The following is a 20,458-nucleotide window of genomic DNA, read 5'->3' as shown; positions in this document are numbered from 1 at the left end:
TTTCTTCTTGTCCCTCTTAGCGAAGAAGTTGTCCAGGCTCCGTTCCTCAGTCTCGGCCATGGCCGCGGCCTCCTCGGCCCGGATGGGTGGGGCCGGCGGCGGGCGCGGCCCGCAGGACTCCGAGCTCGGGGTCGAGGCCGGCTCTGCGCTCACGCTCCCGGGCGCGGCGACGTCTCAGCCTCGCGGGGTCGCCGGGGCGAGTGCGGCGGGGCGGACGGCTCCCCCCGCGTGCTGGCGGGCGGTGGTACGGCCCGCCTCGGAAATCGCGCGCCGCTGCCGGCGCCCGAGCCTACCGCAGCTGTTACTGCTGCTGGAGCGACCGCGGTGCTGGATCCCGCCAGCTCCACAGCCGAAGGGGAAAAGGAACGCGCGGACCAGAGGCTCAAACGAAAGCACTCTGCTAGCTGCGGCGCGTGCGGGAGGAAGACGCGCGCGCGCAGACTGGGAGAGGAGGGGAAAGGGGGTGGGGAGGGGAGGGAGGGGGAGGAGGGAGGGCGGGCTAACAGAAGAGAGAGGTAGTGCCCGCGCCTGCGGCCTTAGCTCCGCCCGCTGCTGTGAGAGCGCGGAGGAGCGGCGGCGGGAGGAGACGGAGGCGGGGCTGGATGAAGAGCCAATCAGGTACCAAGACGAAGCGCTTAGGTGACAATCCCTGCCTCAGAAGGGAAGAGGAGGGTATATGCAAAACCAATGACGTGTATGATGATTCAGGCCTCCTGACTGGCCGAGGGTTTAGCATTTAGGGCGGGTATTTAAGTGGGCTGGTTGGTGACTTGGCTAAAGAGGTCCGACTGGAGGGGTGGGTGGGTCTCGTTAAGGCGCATGCGTAAAATACACGTGTGTCTCCTCTCCCTGATAACTGTGGCCTAATAATCGTTTGAACTTTCGCTAAACGGAAAAGCTATGTTAAACCAGCTATGTTAAAGATTGTTCTTCCTGCTTTGCTTGCTGAACTTCCTTGGTATGGCAACTATTTCCATTTAGGAGATAATTATTATGAAAGAGGAACAATGGGTTTGAAGTTTAGGTACCATGTACTAAAACATCTTTAATAAGCCAGTAGGTAGATGGAAGCTGATAGCTCCACTGTCACTCAGACTAAGGTCAAGTAAGTCTGACCCTCAAGTTCCTCAGGTGTAAACGGCGATCCTAGATCTTGCTCGATTTAGGGACAGAGTGCACCTGTTAACTGCCCAGCACAATGGAGAGAGAGATTTATTTTTAAAATAAATTTACATAGTAGTTGCCTCTGCCCTGGCTTGAGTCTGGATGATGATTACAGTTTATCTTTAATTTCTATCCCCGATAGAAGGACAGCGTGGCTTATGTGGGAACCGAAATGCCCAAGCTAGCCTGCTTTTACCGTATAAGTAGCCTTGGGCATAGAGTATGAGAGGAATCTTTGTGTATTAAAAGGTGGTCAAATGTAAGGTGTTAAACTTTCCACTTCTAAGAACTGAGAAGAGGGCTGTCACAAACACTGAGGAAATGACTTAGACACATAGATGGGGTGGATAGAACCCAACCAGTAAATGGAGTGGCTTGTCATTTCTTTAACAGTTTCTTTGTTAAAAGTTGTCTTTTCCTCACCCTACCCCCATTGCTATTAAAGAAGTAAGTCCTGAGAATGTCAAATAAATAAACCTCGCCTGACCAATGAATGACAAGCTTACATATTATTCCCGAAATATAAACTTCCAGCTATACATGATGACATCTCTCTAATGAGTCCCTAGGTAATCTGTGACACCATATATCTTCCTCTGATGCAGATCAAATTCACTAGCACTGTGTAGCATTATCCTCCCTTGATATCTCTCATCACATTTGCTTTTTTCTTTCCCCATTTGTGAAGCACCTATTTAGCTATATATAAGGCAACATGCCTTATTCAAAATTGAGTAATTTGTGATTCTTTCCTTCAATTCTCTTACAATCTAGAAGAGAAGATTTAGATAACAAACAACTGGAATGCAGTCCTCCCTTTCTTAGGTCTCCATCAACACGTCAGTGGTTTGAAGGAATTAAAGACCTTGAAGGAATTAATGGATGGCACATAAACCCTATTTTTGTTGTGTCATTCTTCTCCATGAAGCTCCTTCCTTCTTGAATCTTCTGCCCTGAAACCAACTGCGTCCTATCTCCATTAGGTTCTCCTCTTAAATGTCCCCTGCCACCCTCTCCCAGGTCTACACAGAGCCCTGAATCCTACATCACCCTCACCCCCCACCATCACCCCACTCCCATCTCTGAAGCATCATCCTTCAGCCCTCTGTTGATAAAGACGTCTTCCCCTTTAACCCTCTGTGGTGTTCAGTCCTTCCCCATCTTTAAAGCAAAACAGACCTTGTGATACTGCCTCGGAAACCCAAGGAGAGGTCGCTATGAGTCGGGTCCAACTCGAGGGCACATAACAACAACAACATTGTCCTTGTTAGAATCCATCACAAAGCAGACAAAATAGAAAAGTTGAATAGTGGTGAGGACCCAGACCATTTCCAGGTATTTCAGCCCTTCTTAGAAGGCTGCTAATGGTGTCTGAACATGAAAATTTTTTTCTGGTCCTTCTGGAGTGGTACAATACAAAAACATTGCATTTTCCTCAGCAAAACCCTGCTGAACTCCAATATTCCATGAGCGTGAGAGCTGGCAAAGTGAATCTGGGTCCTGTCCATTGTCCCTTGGTTCTTTTCTGCTGAGCTATTTGTTCCAAGTTCCATTCTGCCACCTAGGCTGAAAATTCCACTCATGCTCAGCTCAAAGGAATGCTGCTCATGCTGGCCAAACAGAACTTGCCAGGAAATGGGCGGCTAGAATCCTTCTTTTCTTTTGTGGCTTCCTCTCTAACATCTGTGAGGCAGGCTATACTACTGCCAGGACTGTCCCACTGACCTTTCCCAACTAGGGAGCAACTATTTACAGGTCACCTCTTCTGAGGAGCCTCTTCTGACTTTTCCTACAAGAAGCTTGGTTTCCTGACCTCGAAACGCCCAGAGTCTTTGTCCAGTTTGTATTTGATGCCTTTCTGTTACTGCCATAATTTGGTTGCTGTTTATCCATTTTCACACACAAAAACATCATTTAATGAGCACACACTGCATACCAGGAGTCCTGGGATGGCACAAATGGTTAAGGACTCAGCTATTCACCAAAAGTTGGCAGTTCAAATCCACTCACAGGTGCCTCGGAAAAAAGGCTTGAGTGGTAGTCTACTTCTGAAACATGCCAGCCATTGGAAATCCTAAAAAGCACACTTCTACCCTGAAACACATGGGGTCACCAGGAGTTGGAATATCTTTGACAATAACTGGTTTGTTGTTTACTATATACCAGGCCCTATATTAGGAGTATGGAGCTCTGATGGCATAATGGTTAAGGCATTTGGCTGCAGACCAGAAGGTTGGTAGTTCAAACCTACCAGCTGCTCCATGGGAGGAAGATGAGGTAATCTACTTCAGTAAAGATTTACAGCCTTGGAAACCCAGTGGGGGTCACTATGAGTAGGAATCAACTCATTGGCAGTAGGGTTTTACATTAGGAGTAAAAGGAGCTTTGGTGGCACAGGGGTTAGAGCATTCAGCTGTAAACCAAAAGGTTGGTAGTTTGAACCTGCCAGCTGCTCCATGGGAGAAAGGTGGGGCAGTCTGCTCCCATAAACATTTACAACCTTGGAAACCCTATGGGGCAGTTCTACTCTGTCCTATACGGTCACTATGAGTTGGAATCAATTCAGTGGCTGTGGGTGTGGTGATTTTGTTTTGTTTCGGTATGTTAGGAGTTAAGGATATAAAGATAACCAAGTCAGATATAGGTCCTACCCTTACACAGCTTACTGGTAGCTGGAAGCAAACACATAAGTATACACACAATCATAGCACATCGAAACTCTTGAAGATAGGAATGGTGTTGGGCATACAGCCTGTAGCACACAGGAGTTGGAGTTTGACTGATGTTTGTAAAATATAAAATATCTCCACTAACTGTAGTTCCCAACTTTCCATGTTAATCAGGAGGATGCACAAACCATGGACTATCTCAAATTGTTCCTAGTTGGTTTCTGAGCACATTCTAACTCTGTCACATATAACTAAACTTCCTGCTCAACCTCAACTCCCTCCTTAGCTTATGCCTGACATTAACACCCTAGTTGAAGGATGAATGGACCAGGGTTGCTTCCAGAAAAGTAGCTGAGGGCATGGATGCCAGGCTTACTGCCCATACTCACGCAGACATGCACACACATACACTCACCACCAAGCAGTGGAAATGGAAATCAGACTCATTAAATTCACCCCTGGCAAATCTGGTTGGCCATTAGTTGAACCATATGAGGTTGCCACTAGCTGACTGTTTCACCTACCAACACTAGGAATTTCATATGGTTCAAGCTAATACTTTTGGAAAGAAACAAAAAATATTTCTTAAGTAACTAAAGAGCTTGGGAACAACAAATCCATCCATCAAGGTGACCTCCCTGACGTAGTCTCAGGTAGGCAGGGCTGGAATGTGATGGCAATTAATGATCAGCAATCTAATTGATTGAATTCTATGGAGTACAGGTGAAAGGTACAGTGACTCTGTGGAATCCTTCCATCTTCTTTTGATGTTTCCTGCATCATTCATTATTTTGCCCATAGAATCTTTCAGTATTGCACGTCAAAGCTTGAATTTTTTTCTTCAGTTCTTTCAAGCTTGAGAAATGCCAAGCATGTTCTTCCCTTTTGGTTTTCTAATTCCAGGTCTTTGCACATTTCATTATAGTACTTTACTTTGTCTTCTCGAGCAGGCCTTTGAAACCTTCTGTTCAGCTCTTTTGTTTTATTATTTCTTCCATTCACTTTAGCTGCTCTATGTTCAAGAGCAAGTTTCAGAGTCTCTTCTGACATCCATTTTGGTCTTTTCTTCCTTTCCTGCCTTTTTAATGGTTTTTTCATGTATGGTGTCTTTGACGTCATCCCTCAGCTTGCCTGGTCATCACTCATTAGTGTTCAATGCGTCAAATTTATTCTCAAGATAAAAAAACAAAACAAAACAAAACTCACTGCCATCGAGTTGGATCCAACTTATAGTGACCCCTCCTTGGGTTTCCGAGGCGGTATCAGTGCAGAAGTAGATTGTCCAGTCTTCCTTCCGAGGAGGAAGTGGGAAGCTGAGGAGGCTGGTAGGTTTGAACCACCAGCCTTCTGGTTAGCAGTCAAATACCTTAAGCACCACGCCACCAGAGCTCCTATTATTATTATTATTATTATTATTATTGGATTCTTGAGATGGATTCTCTAAATTCAGATGGAATATACACAAAGTTGTATTTTGGCTCTCGTGGACTTCTTTTAACTTTCTTCAGCTGCAACTTGAACTTGTATATGAGCAATTGACGGTCGTTCTGCATTCTGTCTCTGGCCTTGTTCTGACTGATGATAAAGAGCTTCTCCATCATTTCTTTCCACAGATGTAGTTGATATGATTCCTGTGTGCACAGTGGCTGCAGCAATGGGCTCAAACAGAGCAATGATTGTGAGGATGGCACAGGACCAGGCGGTATTTTGTTCTGTTGGAACTGACTCAACAGCACTAACAACAGCAATATGTGTGAACGGAAGGAGGAAAGATGAGGCTGGAAAATAGGAAAGGGAAGGAAAAGAAATAGATCAGTGAAAACCCAGAGGCATTTAGTAGCAGTTGACACTTACTATCAAATGCTGTCCAGCATGAAATTGGGACTACAAAGATGTGCCCAGCTGTGAGGTGAAGATGATTCACTGAGTGCCACCCTTGCTTCAGTCAAAGAACCACCTTCAAAATGTCTTCCTTCCTTCACTCTGTGGATATACCCACAAATCAGCCACTGATGACTAATTTGGCTCCCTTAGGATTGCTGATATGGAGAAAGGAGGTACCTCAAAGTGGGTGAAGATCCTTGCAGTTACTGAAGGACTAACATTAACTGTTAATTAATACATCTATATCTGGTTATACTTCGTCCTTCTATGAGTTGGACTGCTGGGAATTGAGCTTCCCCAGGCAGCTGAACCCCAGGATACTGACTTGGCTGTAAACCAGGTTCAGTTCTTTGGGAACAAGTCAGATGACTCTGGCACAAAGCACAACATTCTGACTCAATCATTTTGATCACAGAGTACAAGGGATATAATTATGTTGGCAAGGCACAATTATCTTCCCTGACTCCAGCTCCATTCCTGATCTTACTTTGTGACCCGGCAAGTAGATGGGAAATTGTCTGGCATTTTCTGCTTCTGACTCAGAGCCACCCCAGTCCTGGTTGCCAGGTCAGTGGGTCAATGGTATTGTCACCCTCTTCCTTGAACTGAAAAAGCAGGGCAAGCATGAGAGCATAGGGAGTACAGAGAGATCGTCCCTCATGTCCAGTGGAAGGCAAGTTCTTTACATTCTCTTGAAGGACCCTGCTCTTTACTTCATGGTCAAGTGCAGATTTTTGGGAGTCAACTCTGCCACAAGTTTTTTCATCTGTTAAGTGGGCGTGATAAATATACCTGCCTCTGGAGTTGTGAGGATTAAATGAGGGAGGGAATTTAAGAGCACTTATCTCAATGTCTGACAAATAGTAAACTTAATGAATGTTAGGTATGATGATAATAAGTCCCTGGGTGACACAAAAGGTTTGTGCTCGACTACTGACCTAAAGTTTGGTGGTTCAAACCCACCCAGCAGTGCCATGGAAGAACATCCTGGAGATCTGCTTCTGTAAAGATCACAGCCAAGAAAACCCTATGGAGCAGTTCTGTGTAACACATGGGGTTGCCCTGAGTTGGAATCAGCAGCAGCAAGCTTGGTTTTTATTTTGATGATGATGATGGCATGTGCAAAAATGGCACGGGGTGGTATCTTCTGACCTCTTCTTATATTGTTATATCCAGAACAACATCAATAGCCCAAGGCTGATTCCTCGGAGGCAGAGGTCAGACATGCCTCCACCTTCCAACCATTTTGCCAGTTCTGACACCAACTGTCCCTCCTACAGCACTCTCTACTTCCTGCTGGGTTCAATAATTCATTGCAATGGCCACACATAACTCACACACAATACTCACAATTATGGAGTTTATTAGAGAAGTAACAGGTTATAAGTCAGGACAGAAAACAACTCAGTTCTTCAGTCAGGACAGGTTGTTCTCAGTTGTGTCACAGGCATGCTTCTTTCTAGTCCTGGCTTCTGTTCCACTCAGGCCAAAGTGACAAAGTTCTTTTAGCTTTACCAGTAGGTGTCCAAAGTGGCACCTCACTCCACTAGCGAGGCTCCAGTCCGAAGGCATTCAGCTTTTTCACTCCATGAGCCAGGAAGACTGTTGCTCTGTCTTGTGCCAGTGTCTTGCTTATGCTGCCTCTGGTGCCATCAGCCCTCTGCCAAGGAAGTCCAATGCAGGGATCATGGGCCCAAGGACACATTCCACTCCTGGTTCTTATGACAGGTTAGTAGTGAGATTCCCCTTTCCACCTCTAGGATGGCTCATTTTAAAACTAGGGAGATGGCAAAACTGACCAATTTCCACATTAGAGTTCCATAGACCTTATTTCCATGGCCCCTCCCCACAAGTGTGTCATGTAACTTACTTACATTATTAACAAGCTGTCCAGTCCCCTTGGTGGGCCACAAGCACTTCCTGTTTGCATAGTCCTGTCCAGTAATCTGGTGAGAGTCACGAAGACCATGGCTGGAAGAGCCATATTAAGTAATTCACTGCACTACAGCATGTATCATTATATGGGGTGTTTTTTTTTGTGGGGGGGGGGGTCTGTGTGACAATCTGTTTTATCTGTTGTCTTGGACCCTGCCAATTATTCATTACTAGGGTCTTCAATGCTTACTGAGTACCTGGCACATAGTAGACAATAATCACTAGACATTTGGTAGCAATTATAAACAAAACAAATTTAAGGTTCATGCTTTGTAATTATAGCTATTAAATATGAAATAGCTTGGTATTTTGGGCTCTGCCCTCAAATGTCCTGATGATTTAGTTTATACTCCACATGCTAGCCTATCCATGAGCCAAATAAAAATGGCCACTACAGAGTACCCTATCTGCCTAGTGACACTGTGGCTCCTCCCTGAGTACTTCACTGCTACCTGCTATCCCACTCAGCCTTTTTGGGAGCTGGGGATCTCTCTTTCTGTTAATCCAAATAGTACTGGGTTTACTGGCCTACTCTCCAGTCTGGCTTGAGGCAGAAGGCAAGGATTGCCTCAGATAATCACCTACCACCTTCTCTTCAAATATTTACAGAGAAGCAGAAATCATATTGCTAACTGCAGCCCAATCTCTGCAAGGAGACAATCCTAGAGAGTGTGATTCTGTGCTCTGCTCCCCCACCTCTCCCTGGCCTCAGGCATGCCTCCCCCTGCAACCTTAGGCAAGTCTAAGGAATGTCTAAAAGATTGAAACTTGAAAATGTTTACAAGGCTGCCTAGGCTTGCCTTGTTGCTGGCAAGTCTCCTTTTTCCAGGCATCTGTTGAGTCTTGGCCCTGGAGGTTTGTAAACAATTGTAAAATTAAACAAATCAATAAGAAACAATGCTATATTAATGTTTTGAACAGGCTTCCACACACACCTCAATGAATAGCTCAAAAGTTGTAAATTCTTGGTAAAACAACAAAGTCCACCAGAGGTTCTTAGAGATGGTATGCCTCTCTCTACCCTCTGTCCCCCACTTCCATGGTAAAGAAGTTCAGATCCTCACCTACCTGCCACTCCCATCCTCTAAACTACAGCAAATCCGCAATTGCATCAAGACTGGCTATCACCATTTCCCAACCCAATTCTCTGGTCCTCAGGCCTCTCACATTTCCTAAGGTGTCTTATAACAAACTAAAGAGCCCTGGTGGCACAGTGGTTAAGTTCTTGGCTGCTAACTGAAAAGTTGTTGTTTGAACCCACCAGCCCGCTCTGTGGGAGAAAGATGTGACAATCTGCTTTCATAAAGATTACAGCCTCAGAAACCCTATAGGGCAGTTCTGCCCTGTCCTGTAGGATCTGACTATGAGTTGGAAATCAACTCATTGTCGGTGGGTTTGGGTTTTTTATGCAGACCAGATAACCAGTTGCCATCAAGTTGACCTGCCCCTGACTCATGGCGACCTCATGTGTGTCAGTGTAGAACTGCTCCATAGGGTTTTCAGTGGCTAATTTTTCAGATGCAGACCACTAGGTCTTTCTTCAGAGGTGCCTCGGGCTGGACTCGAACCTGCAACCTTTCAGTTAGCAGCCAAGCTCATTAACCATTTGCACCACCCAGAGACTCCATCCTACACAAAAGGGCACCTGATTTCCTGGGTGTGGAAAATGTGAAATGCAAATCATTTAACCATTGAATATGACATATAAAAATTACCTGGCATCTGGGCTTGCCTGGCCAGCCTGTGTTGAAGCTGACTCTATGCATGCAGGTAGACTTTAACCCCCTGAAGTCCCTGAGGACTTCCCTGCTTTCAGTCTGAGACAGTCTGAAAACTCCCCAGGGTCTCCAGCCTCAGGCTTGCACCTTCCTGCACTTCATTCAGGATTGTAGACTTACCTGCCAGGTCCTCTTCAGGGCCCTTCCTGCTCTGCCCTATCTAGCTTCTCCTGTAAGATTCAGGGGGCACTGTTGGCTTTCCTGAAGATTTAGTGGGTTGTTTTTAAAGATAATATGATACTTTTTGTATTTTGTACTTTTGTTTATTTTTACATCCACTTTACCTCCTTTCCTAAAGGCTTAAAGCAGTATAGAAAGAAGGCAAAAAGATAAATACTGGTAGGAAGATAAAATACTGGGAGAGAGGAGGCTAGCACACAAAATGGACCTCTGAAGGCCCTGAAAAGTTGCTTTTTCGGGGGCGGGGATGGGGCAAGTTAGGAACTGAGCTTTTTAGCATTTTCCCCAGATGATATCATCAGATTTCTATCTCAGCTACTGAAGACGATGATGTCTTCTGAGCAAAGTTCTGTTGTCCCAGATTTTCACAGTTGCACGAATCCGGGCAATACAAACAATTGTATCTCCTTGCATCTTGAAAGTATCTTGCCAGTGCAAATCTCCTGAGGCTCCAGCATGCCTGGTATTTTCCCATCTCCAGATCTTTGCACAAGCTGTTCCCTTTTCTGGGAATACCCTACCCCCTCTAATTCACCAGGAAAAGTCAACCTGTGCTTTAGGGCCCAGAGAAAAACCCATCCCTTCTAAACCTTCCCAGGTGCCCACCATTAGGACTAAACTCTGTCTTCCACAGGTTCACCTAGGTCTTTGACCCCCTGTGAAAGCACTGATCCTGGCTTGTGCTACCATGCATCACCTTGGCACCTGCTTCAGGAATTCATACCTGGAGTGGTACACCCTTTAATTGAAAAGCTCCAGGGCTTTCATGACCACTAGCTCAAATAGCCTCTGATGGTGGAATGATTCCTAATTAACCCTCTACATGGGAAGGAAGGAGTTAGCAGTGTCATGGGTCTCACAGCCTTAGGACTTGCCCGAGTGTCCCCTGTGTGACCTCCTAGAACTCTCCTCCAAAACTTAATGACTAAACAGCAGTGCTTTATTATTTCTTATGATTCTGTGGGTCAGCTAGGCTCAGCTGAGTGGTTCTTCTGCTAAATGTGGTGTCAGCTGAGATCTTTCATGTGACTTCATTCAGCTGGGAGCCTCGCCAGGGCAAGAATGACCAGATGGCTTTCCAAATATGTCTGGTGATGTACCTGGGGTGGTAGGAACAGCTACTCATCATTGACTTGTCTAACCTGAGCTTTCTTACTTGATAATTGGATCCTGAGAGGGTTAGAGTGAAAATTGCCAAACCTCTTAAGGCCTATGTCTGGAACTGGCACAGCATTACATATGCTGCATTTTACTGGCATAAGAATGGCATAGGGTAAGTCCAGGTTCAAGGAGAGGATAAATAGACTCCACTTCTTGATACGAGAAGTCATGCAGGGATGGGAGGAATTGTTAGCAGCCATATTTGGAAAGTTGGTCAGGAGAAGGGGCTGGTGACTCTGATCTTTGAAGACAAAAGGATTTGAGGCAAGACTGCCTTCATGATGTATAACCTGTGCAGCTGTAAAGGGCCTGGGTCTCAGAAAAGCCCCACACTTGGTTTAATGCTTTGCTGTTTCCATTTTGAAATTCTTAATTTTTGAACAAAGGGCTTGGCATTTTCTTTTTGTTCTGTGCCCTGCCTGGGGATGCTAATCACAGCTCTGTTCTTTGAAGCCTGTTTGCAAGGAACAGTTTTGGTGGTCCAAGCCCACCAGCCAGTCCTCTGAAGGAAGGTTGGGCAATTTAGTTCTATGGTGATGACGCTTTGGGAACCTAAGGAGGGGTTGCTATGAGTCCAATCTGACTCACCGACAGTGAATTTTTTTTTTTTTTTTTTTTGGTTTAGAAAAGGAGAGGAAGGGAAAGGCAAAGAGAAAAAGTAGCATTTCAAGGTTGTTAACAGCAGAGCAGTAGGCTAGGAGGTCAGGTTTGGGGAAAGGCCCCATTTTCAGCACTGAGTGCTCCAGATTAGAAGACAGCCTGAGAAATTTCATTCTGTTTACTCGATGTTGACTAGAAACTTCTGACTAAGGAGAGTAGTGTTATGGAAAGAACTTGGATTCCAAGTTTATTTAATCCAGCAAGTTTAATCTTTCTAAGCCTGTTTCCTTATCTATAAAATAGATGTAATAACCCTACAGTGTTAAGGTAAGAATTAAATGAGATATGATTAAGAATTAATTAAGAATTAAAGGAGATGATATAAGCACAGTGCCTGGCACATAACACTTGCTCGACACAGCTTCCTGTTTCTCACTGGTCTTTGAAAGCTGGACCTTTAGAGTTCCATTGAGTAATTTGACAAATATTTATTAAGGCACTGTTCTAGGCCCTGGAGGAATGCAGAGGTTATATCATGAAGGTAAAGACTCAGTTCGCAATCTCAAGGAGCTGTTCTCAAATAGAGATCGTAAAATGAATATACACATGGTTGCTTGTGACTTGGCTTGTTCATTCAGTACCAGTTTATTGAGCACTAGAAAGATAAATGAGACACAGGCCCAGCCCTGTGGAGTATGCAGGCTGGTTGCAGAGACAGATACCTACAGACAATCACACAAAGAGCCTAGCACCAATAGGGAGATAAAATCCTAGTCAACCTTTATCAATAGTTGAGCTTTCTTGCATCTAATCTTTACTACAGTTCTTTTCTGTAGGTTCTATTATTATCATTGCCATTTTATATATGGGACAAATGAGACTTGAATAATTTACTAGCTTAAAGGCAAGGAGCTTGTAAATGGTGGAATTGGGATTTGAAACCAGAGTTTTCTGTACCTAAAATCCAGTTTTTTAACCACTATGATATATTTACTGCATATAGATGCAGTATATATTGGGCATACGATATGTTTATATAAATATATCCCATATAAGAACACCCAATTTATTCTGTTCAGGTAAATGGAGAAGGAGGATAGAAGGAATAGGTAAAGAGGGGAGAAGTGAGTTCCAAGAAGAGAAACTATAATATGAAAATGCATGAAGCTTTGAATATCCAAGGCAAATTCATCAAAGTTGCAAGGTGCTTTGGAGCATCAAAAGAAAAACAGTGTACATCTGCTTAGAAGACTCTGAAAAGGCCATGATATGCACCTTGCAGGACCTGGAAGAATTTCCAGGTCAACTTGGAAAAGAAGACATCTTAGACCATTAGAAAAGTATTAGCAAAGTCAGACGTGGGAAAATAAGGAACCTGTCTGGGAAAGAAGGCATAGGTAAATTTTGAATGAAGGGTGGTCATAGGTGGTAAGTCTGAGTAAGTCCTGCTATGAAGAATATTTGAATGCCATGGTGAGGTGAGGCATTTTATTTGATAGGCCAGGGTGAGGTCTCAGTTGGCCTGAGTGGAAAACTTAAATACCTGCAAGGATCAGGCAGGGAAAAATAAATGAATCAAGTGGTCTGGTTACAAAAAAATCAATTTAGAGGCAGCCGTTACTCCACACTGGCTCCCAGCTCCCACTCAGGAATAAAGAACCAGTTGGCTAGAACTTTTGATTTTTCAAAGAAGTGACAAATCCAGATTCTTAGTGAAATTGCTCTACTTTAAAATACTAACAACCATTTAAAAATGTGTGCATGTCAAACAAAACTTGCCTGTGGGCCAGAGATGGCTTGTGGGTGTACATTTTACAATGTGTGCTCTCTTCAGATATTTGTAGGACTAATATGTAGTGTGGCATAGTGGCTAAGGCATTTGATTGCTAACCAGAAGATTGGCGATTCAAACCCATCAGCCACTCCTTGGAAGGAAGAAGGAGGATTGGGCAATCTACCTCTGTAGAGATACTGTCTTGGAAACCCAAGGAGGGGTCGCTGTGAGTTGAATCGACTCCACGCAGTGAGTTTGGTTTTTGGAATACGTAGTATAGAAAAGCAGCTGGGGCAGAGGTGGTGGAGGGGAGAGTCAGGAAAGTTCCAGTCAGAGAGCTCAACTGCTTTAGTTCTTTTTCTGTCCTGACTGAAAAACATCTGAGGTGTTTGGGCTTTCTTTTTCCCCTCTTGAAATTCTCTCTGCCACAATGCTGGTTTTCCAGGGAACTTTGGATTGGGCCTAGCATCTGTTTTTCACTTTCAGGGTTCCCAAATGACACATCTTATATAACCCATTCCTTGTCTATGATTGGGAGCTTTGTCCTAAGGGTGAAGGCTTATATAAGCATTCTTTAGGGCTAGGTATGTGTGTGTATGAAAGAGTGTTCCTTCCGAAGACCTTTCTCAAGAATTAGTAGAAGCTCTTTTGGCCTGACCTTCCCGAATCTGTCAGGAGTTGACTCTTATGAAAACAAAACCCTTTGCCTGTCATAGTCTCAGGGTGGGGCACTGACTGAACTCGTAATCTTGGCTACCTTGGATGCAGAGGTTATTAGTAAACCATGATGAGGAAAACATTCAAATATATTATGTCTGTGGACTTCCAAGCATTGGGATGACAGGTAATATAGTGGAAGAAGTATAAGAATTGACAGATCTTAAGTTAGAATGTTTTACTCACTGGATAAAGTTGGTCAAGTCACCTCCCCTCTCTGGGCCTCAGTTCTCTCATCCATAAAATATAGCCAAAAATATTCACCTCCCAGGGGTTTTGTGCAGATTCGATGAGCTCATGGATGCAGAAATGTTTAACCCTTAGTTATACTAAATCAGAAAGGGAAAAATGAATGTATTAGAGCTCAGGAGAGGGATTTAAATCTTGAATCCACTACCACGAGTTTAGTAACAGTATGTACCAGGCTCTGTGCATTACTTTTTTTAAATCTTTGCAACAACTCAGTGTGAATGGAGGTTTGATTATTATTATCCTCAGTTTACAAATGAAGAAACCGAGTACAGAGTTTAACTAACTTGTCCAAGGCCTCCTAACTAAGGGTGAAGCCAGGCTGTATAATTCTAGAGCCTGTACTATCTAGCTTTGTGATTTAGGGTAGTAAGGCCGTTAACTTTTCTCATTCTCAGTGTCTACACTGTAAAATGGGGAAATCTTTGTGAGGATTAGAAATAATTCATATAAAATAACTAGCATGGCAATGCCTAGCATATCATGGATATTCTCTGTTATAACTAGGTGCACATTAATTGCATCTTAATCTACGTTGTAACTCTGATCTCCGGGTTCTGATCTCCCTGCAGCCTGACTTTCTCTACAGACAGGGTCAGTCTAACACAACATTATGAGGTGGGGCCAAGGTCAGGATTTTGGGGTCTACCTGCCCTTGATGCGCCCCTTGATTAGGTTCTCACTGTTCTTATGCTACCCTGGGTAAGGATGCAAGAATAAGCTCATTCAGAAGAAGGTGCCAGTAAATAAATACATTGCTGCTCTTAAGTGAATTAATCATACTCAAATGGTGAAATCTTAGATACTTGGTGGCTGGTTGGAAAAGATTTTTACTTTGCAGAGGGGACTTGCTGGTCCCCCTCAAACTACATATATTTCCTGCAGGCCATGCATTCAATGCACTTACTCTCTGCACACAGATAACCATGTTGTCAGAGTTCAGGGCACACTCTTTAGTGGAGCAGCACAGGTAAGCACCTCAGGTCTTTAGGGAAATCAGGGCAGCCTCAGAGAGTAGTTGGAATCGGAGAGATGGGAGGACCTTATGCACCCAAGGGGTTTATTGTTAAAGCTCAGAAAACAATTAGAGTCTGAATGACTTCACCCAGCAGCAGCCAAGTGCCCTGCCCAGCACTTCTCTTCAGGAACTCCAGAAGCAATAGTCCCTCCGGTGGATTTTCAGGAAAGGAAAGAAAGCCAAGCAGAAAGATCATCACAGCTGTTAAATCAGGGTTAATGTCCCTTGTTTTCATTATCTGTTGGTGTGTAAGTACACTCATTGATGAAGACTGCAGCCTTCAGTATGGATTACATCTTAACATAAACAAAACAGAAATCCTTACAACTGGACACATAAGCAACATCATGATAAACAGAGAAAAGATTGACGTCGTCAAGGATTTCATTTTACTTGGATCCATAACCAACGCCCAAGGAAGCAGCAGTTAAGAAATCAAATGACATATTGCATTGTACAAATCTGCTGTGGAAGACCCCTTTAAAGTGTTAAAGAACCTAGAGGACTAAGGTGTGCCTGACACAAACAACCAACCAACCAAAAAAAAAAAAAAGCAAACTCACTACTGTTGAGTCGGATTTGACTCATAGTGACCCCTCCTTGGGTTTCCGAGGCAGTATCACTATGGAAGTAGATTGCCCAACCTTCCTTCTGAGGAGTGGCTGGTGGGTTTGAACTGTCAGCCTTTTGGTTAGCAGTCAAATGCCTTAGGCACTATGCCACTAGAGTTCCTGCCTGACACAAGCCATGGTATTATCAGTTACCTCATGTGCATGTAAAAGCTGGACAATGAATAAGGAAGACTAAAGAAGAATTAATGCCTTTGAATTGTGATGTTGGTGAAAAATACTGAATTTACCACGGACTGCCAGAAGAATACACAAATCTGTCTTGGAAGAAGTACAGCCAGAATGCTTGGAAGCAAGGATGGCTAACCTTTGTCTCAAGTACGTTGGACATATTATCAGGAGGGATGAGTTCCTGGAGAAGGACCTCATGCTAGGTGAAGTACAGGGTCAGCAAAAAATAGGAAGACCCTCAACAAGATGGATTGACACACTGCAACAACAGGCTCAAACATAGCAATTATTGTGAAGATGGTGCAAAACTGGGCAGTGTTTCGTTCTGTGGTACATGGGGTTGTTATGAGTGGGAACCTACCAGACACCACAGAACAACAACAACAACATTCGGGTGCAACTGTATAAGTCATCTATTGCCATTTAACAAATTACCCTCAATTTAGCAGTTTAAAACAACAAACATTTATTATCTGATACGATTTCTGAGGGTCAGGAATCTAGGAGCAGATTAGCAGAGTGGTTATGGCTCTGAGTTGCTTCTGAGGCTGCAGTCAAGCTGTTAGCTGGAGTTGCAGTCATATCAGGGCTTCACTGGGGCTAAATCAGGGCTTAACCTGCTTCCAAGATGGCTCACTCCAAGGATGTTGGTAGGAGGCCTCAAGTTCTTTCTGGCTGTTGTCCAGAGACCTCAGTTCTTCACCACGTGGGCCTAGACTCATTAATCATTCTAGTTTGCTCATGACTGAAAGGGTCATTAGGGGGATATGGGGGATGAGGACTGTACCAGGTGACGCTGTAAATTTTTTTAAAAAAATTTTTATTGTGAGTTGGGTGAAAGTTTACAGAGCAAATTCATTTTCCATACAGCAGTTCATACACATTTTGTTTCATGACATTGACTGCAATTCCCCACAAAGTAACAGCTCTCTTCCCATTCCCTCCCTGTAGTTACCTCTTCCCTGTGTCCTTCCCTCCCATACACTCCCGCTCCCTGAGCTATCTCCCTGTGAATGCTGTTCTTCTGTCCTCCCACGATTGATCACTCCAAGGAGTATATCTACCTGATGTAAATATTTACCCCATATGCCTGTCTATTGTTTGGCTGGAAACCACAGCCATAGTCCCAGGGGTCTCATCAGGCTCTATCAGACCAGCATACTTGGTCTTTTTTTTAATTATTATTATTTTGAGTTATAAAATTTTTATGCAGCAGAAATTTATTATTTTTATTATAGTTATAACCACAAAAACATTTTTCATAAGCCCAGCTTACATGTATCAACATACCTGCAAAGCTAAAACTCTATGCCATTTTAGTTTTTGAACTTTCTAATGTGCTCCAGTCAGAGCTGTTATTATTGTCCAATAATAATGACATGGAACAAGGGATATCATAGTGATGTCAGATGGTTCTTGACTCAAAGCAAAGAATACCAGAAAGATGTTTATTTGTGTTTTATGGACTATACGAAAGCATTCGAATGTGTGGATCATAACAAATTATGGATAATATTGAGAAGAATGGGAGTTCCACAACACTTAATTGTGCTCATGAGGAGCTTGTACACTCAGTTACTAAAGATATAGTAACTAATAATGTAATCAATGTTGAAATAATTTACAAAACAATTTTGTTGTTAGTACTTATTATAAACTAAGAAATGTGGTATTAACCTTTAAGCAATTTGCAACTATGTTTATCATATATTATTCTATGATTAAAATTTATAATAAATATTACTAAAGATACTATGTAGTCTTGTACAGGATGAAGTCTATGGTATGAGGGTAGGATGACACCATGAGTTACTACATTGGGTGACACCAATCCTGGTGATACCATTGGTTCTCTGGATGCAGGACTTTGGGTGCTGAAACCAGAAAAGTCTCAGGCAACCCAAGACAAGTTGGTCATCCTATGTGGACCTCTTCATAGGGCTGCTTATGATATGGAGAGTGATCCTAGACAAAAGATCAGTGTCGTTTATAACATAATCTTGCAAGTAACATACAACCTATTACTTCTGCTATACTCTCTTGGTGACAGAGGCCAACCCTGGTATGATGTGGGAGGGGAGTATTCATTGATTGTTGATTCAGTGATCATTCAATGGATCATTGAGGTCTATCTTGGAGGCTGGCTACTATGCTTTACCAAAACTTCATGATTTAGAATACTTTTAGAATCTCTGAGAATTCTGTGGCTCCATAGGGCCTGCCTGAGTGGTTTTTCTGCTCCACCTGATGTCAGTTTGATCTGGAGTCATTAGGGGCTAAACTGGGCTGGAATCCAAAATGACTCATTCACATGGCAGGCAGTTGTTGCTGGCTTTTGGCTAGGAGCTCAGCTGAGGTTGTCAACAGGAGAGCATTAGTTCCCCTGCATGTGGCCTCTCTACGTGGGCTGGGTTCCAAGAGGGAACATCCAAGAACAAGCATCATAAGAGGAAGGAAGCAGAAGCTGCCAGTCTTCCTAAGGCTGAGATCAGAAGTCTTAGAACATTTTACGCTGCATTCTATTGGCCAAAGCTGTCATGGGGCCAGCCCAGATTTTAAAGTGGAAATAAACTCCACCTCTTAATGTGAGGAGCATCATATGTGTAATGGGAGAGAAGGAATTATTGGGGCTACCACATTCCTCAAAAAGTTGAGCTTTGGATAGAGTGGGAGAAAAAACGTGGAACAAAATTTTAAAAACATGAAAAAATCAGGATTACTGGTCAGATAGAGATTGGTGACAACCCCAACACTATGGCCCCTGGTCACCCTTTATTGCTGGGGTTGAATGTACTCTGTTGGCTCAGTGGCTAACGCTCAGTCAAACAATAGAAGGGCTTTTGAGCTGAATAATTCCACCAGGGAGATGCACTCCTTAGAACAATCAACCACAGGCTTCAGAAGGGCAGCATGTGCACAGAGAGAAAGATGGGGAGGCAGAAATGCACAGGCAACAAGGGCACAGGGAAAGGGTAGCTACTGGGAGGAAGTGAGAAGAGAACAATTACATTGTTGGGGATTGTAATCAGTGTCACAAAACAAAATAGATATGAACTACTGAATGTAAAATGAATCGGCTCTGTAAAATTGCACCCAAATCACAATAAAAAGTTTATATATATATATATATATATATACACACACACACACATACATATAAAAATAATTGAGCTTTGGGGGTCTCTCATTGGGAAATGTACAAAATCCTGCAAGGTGTGTGTGTGTTGGGTATTCCAGGCACTCTTAAATCTTAGATCTATAATCTATAACCCTCATTTTTCTTTTCTCTCTCTCTTTTTCTTCAGTTGTGGTAAAAATATACACACCAAAATACCCATCAACACAACTTCCACATTTACAATTCAATGACATCAACTAAAATTTTTCATGTTGTGCCCTGGCTTTATTTTTTAATTTTTAAAAATTACACAAATAATTGATGTTTCTAGAGAAAACAGGTAAGCACAAGGAAAAAACCTGTAATTCCAATACCTAGAAATAATTGCTGTATAATGTTTGCATATGACTTCCCAGAATTTATTCTATGCAAAAATAATCATTTTATTTTATAAAAATGGAACCATTCTATACATGTTTTGGAACCTATTTTTTCCATTTAAAACTACAATGTAAACATTTCATGACAGTTATTACAGAGCTACATCATTAGTTTAATGGTTGCAGAGTATTTCATTGTTTATATAACAGCCAAGATTCTTGATTACAACAACAGAAATTAGCTCTCATTAACTTACAGAATCTATGATATGGTAGTGTTCCATTATCTATTGCAATGTAACAATCCACCCAAACTTAGTGGCATAAAGCAACAACTATTTCATTTGTGGGCTAGGAATTCTGATGGCACAGCAGGGATGATGCCACAGTGTCTGGGACCTCAGATGGGAAAACTCAAACTGGAAGTAACATGAAAGCCTAGAGTTGGGTGAGAGAGATGGATTCATCTGGAGGCTTCTTCATTCTCATGTTTGGTGTGTGAGCTGGTATGGCTTAAATGTTGGCCTCAGCTGGGACTCTTGAACAGAGTGCCTACACATAAACTCTCCATGTGGCTTGTGCTTCTTCACTGCATGGTGGCCTCTTGGAAGTCTGACTTTTTACATGGTGGCACAGGGTTCCAGAATCTAGTGTTCCTGCAAGCAAAGAGGAAGCTTCATGGCCTTTTATAACCTAGTCTTGAAAGTCACACAGTGTCACTTCCACCATACTCCATAGGTCAAAGTGGTCAAAAAAGGTTTAAGGGGAGGAGCCATAGGCCCTACATCTCCATGGGAGGAGTGTCAAAGAATTTGTGGCCATGTTCTAAAACTGCCACAGTTACAGTAAGCTGAGATGCTATAACAGAGAGATCCCAAACTAGGGTGGTTTAAGGAATACAGACGTTTATTTCTTTCTCACTAACAGTTCAAGTTGAGTACTCTAAATCAGTAAGGTAGCTGTGCTCCTTACATACTTGTATGCCATGTAATCTAGGCTCCATTACCAAAAGGCAATCTTGAAAATCATTA

The 20,458-nt window shown here is 43.1% G+C and overlaps 1 protein-coding gene across 1 annotated transcript in view; it reads right to left on the bottom strand.

The window, feature by feature from the left end:
* CDV3 (CDV3 homolog) overlaps positions 1-60 on the bottom strand; it is a 19,820-nt gene extending 19,760 nt beyond the window's left edge. The window contains exon 1 of the mRNA XM_042780346.1: positions 1-60. Within this exon, the coding sequence (XP_042636280.1) occupies positions 1-60 (60 nt within the window).
* Positions 61-20,458: the final 20,398 nt, after the last annotated feature.

The sequence above is a fragment of the Orycteropus afer genome, unplaced genomic scaffold, assembly GCF_000298275.1.
Source record: "Orycteropus afer afer isolate SDZICR_OR568_19922 unplaced genomic scaffold, OryAfe1.0 scaffold00003, whole genome shotgun sequence".
Taxonomy (NCBI): domain Eukaryota; kingdom Metazoa; phylum Chordata; class Mammalia; order Tubulidentata; family Orycteropodidae; genus Orycteropus; species Orycteropus afer.
The sequence above is the reverse complement of the archived record's forward strand: the minus strand, read 5'-3'. Positions and strand labels throughout refer to the sequence as shown.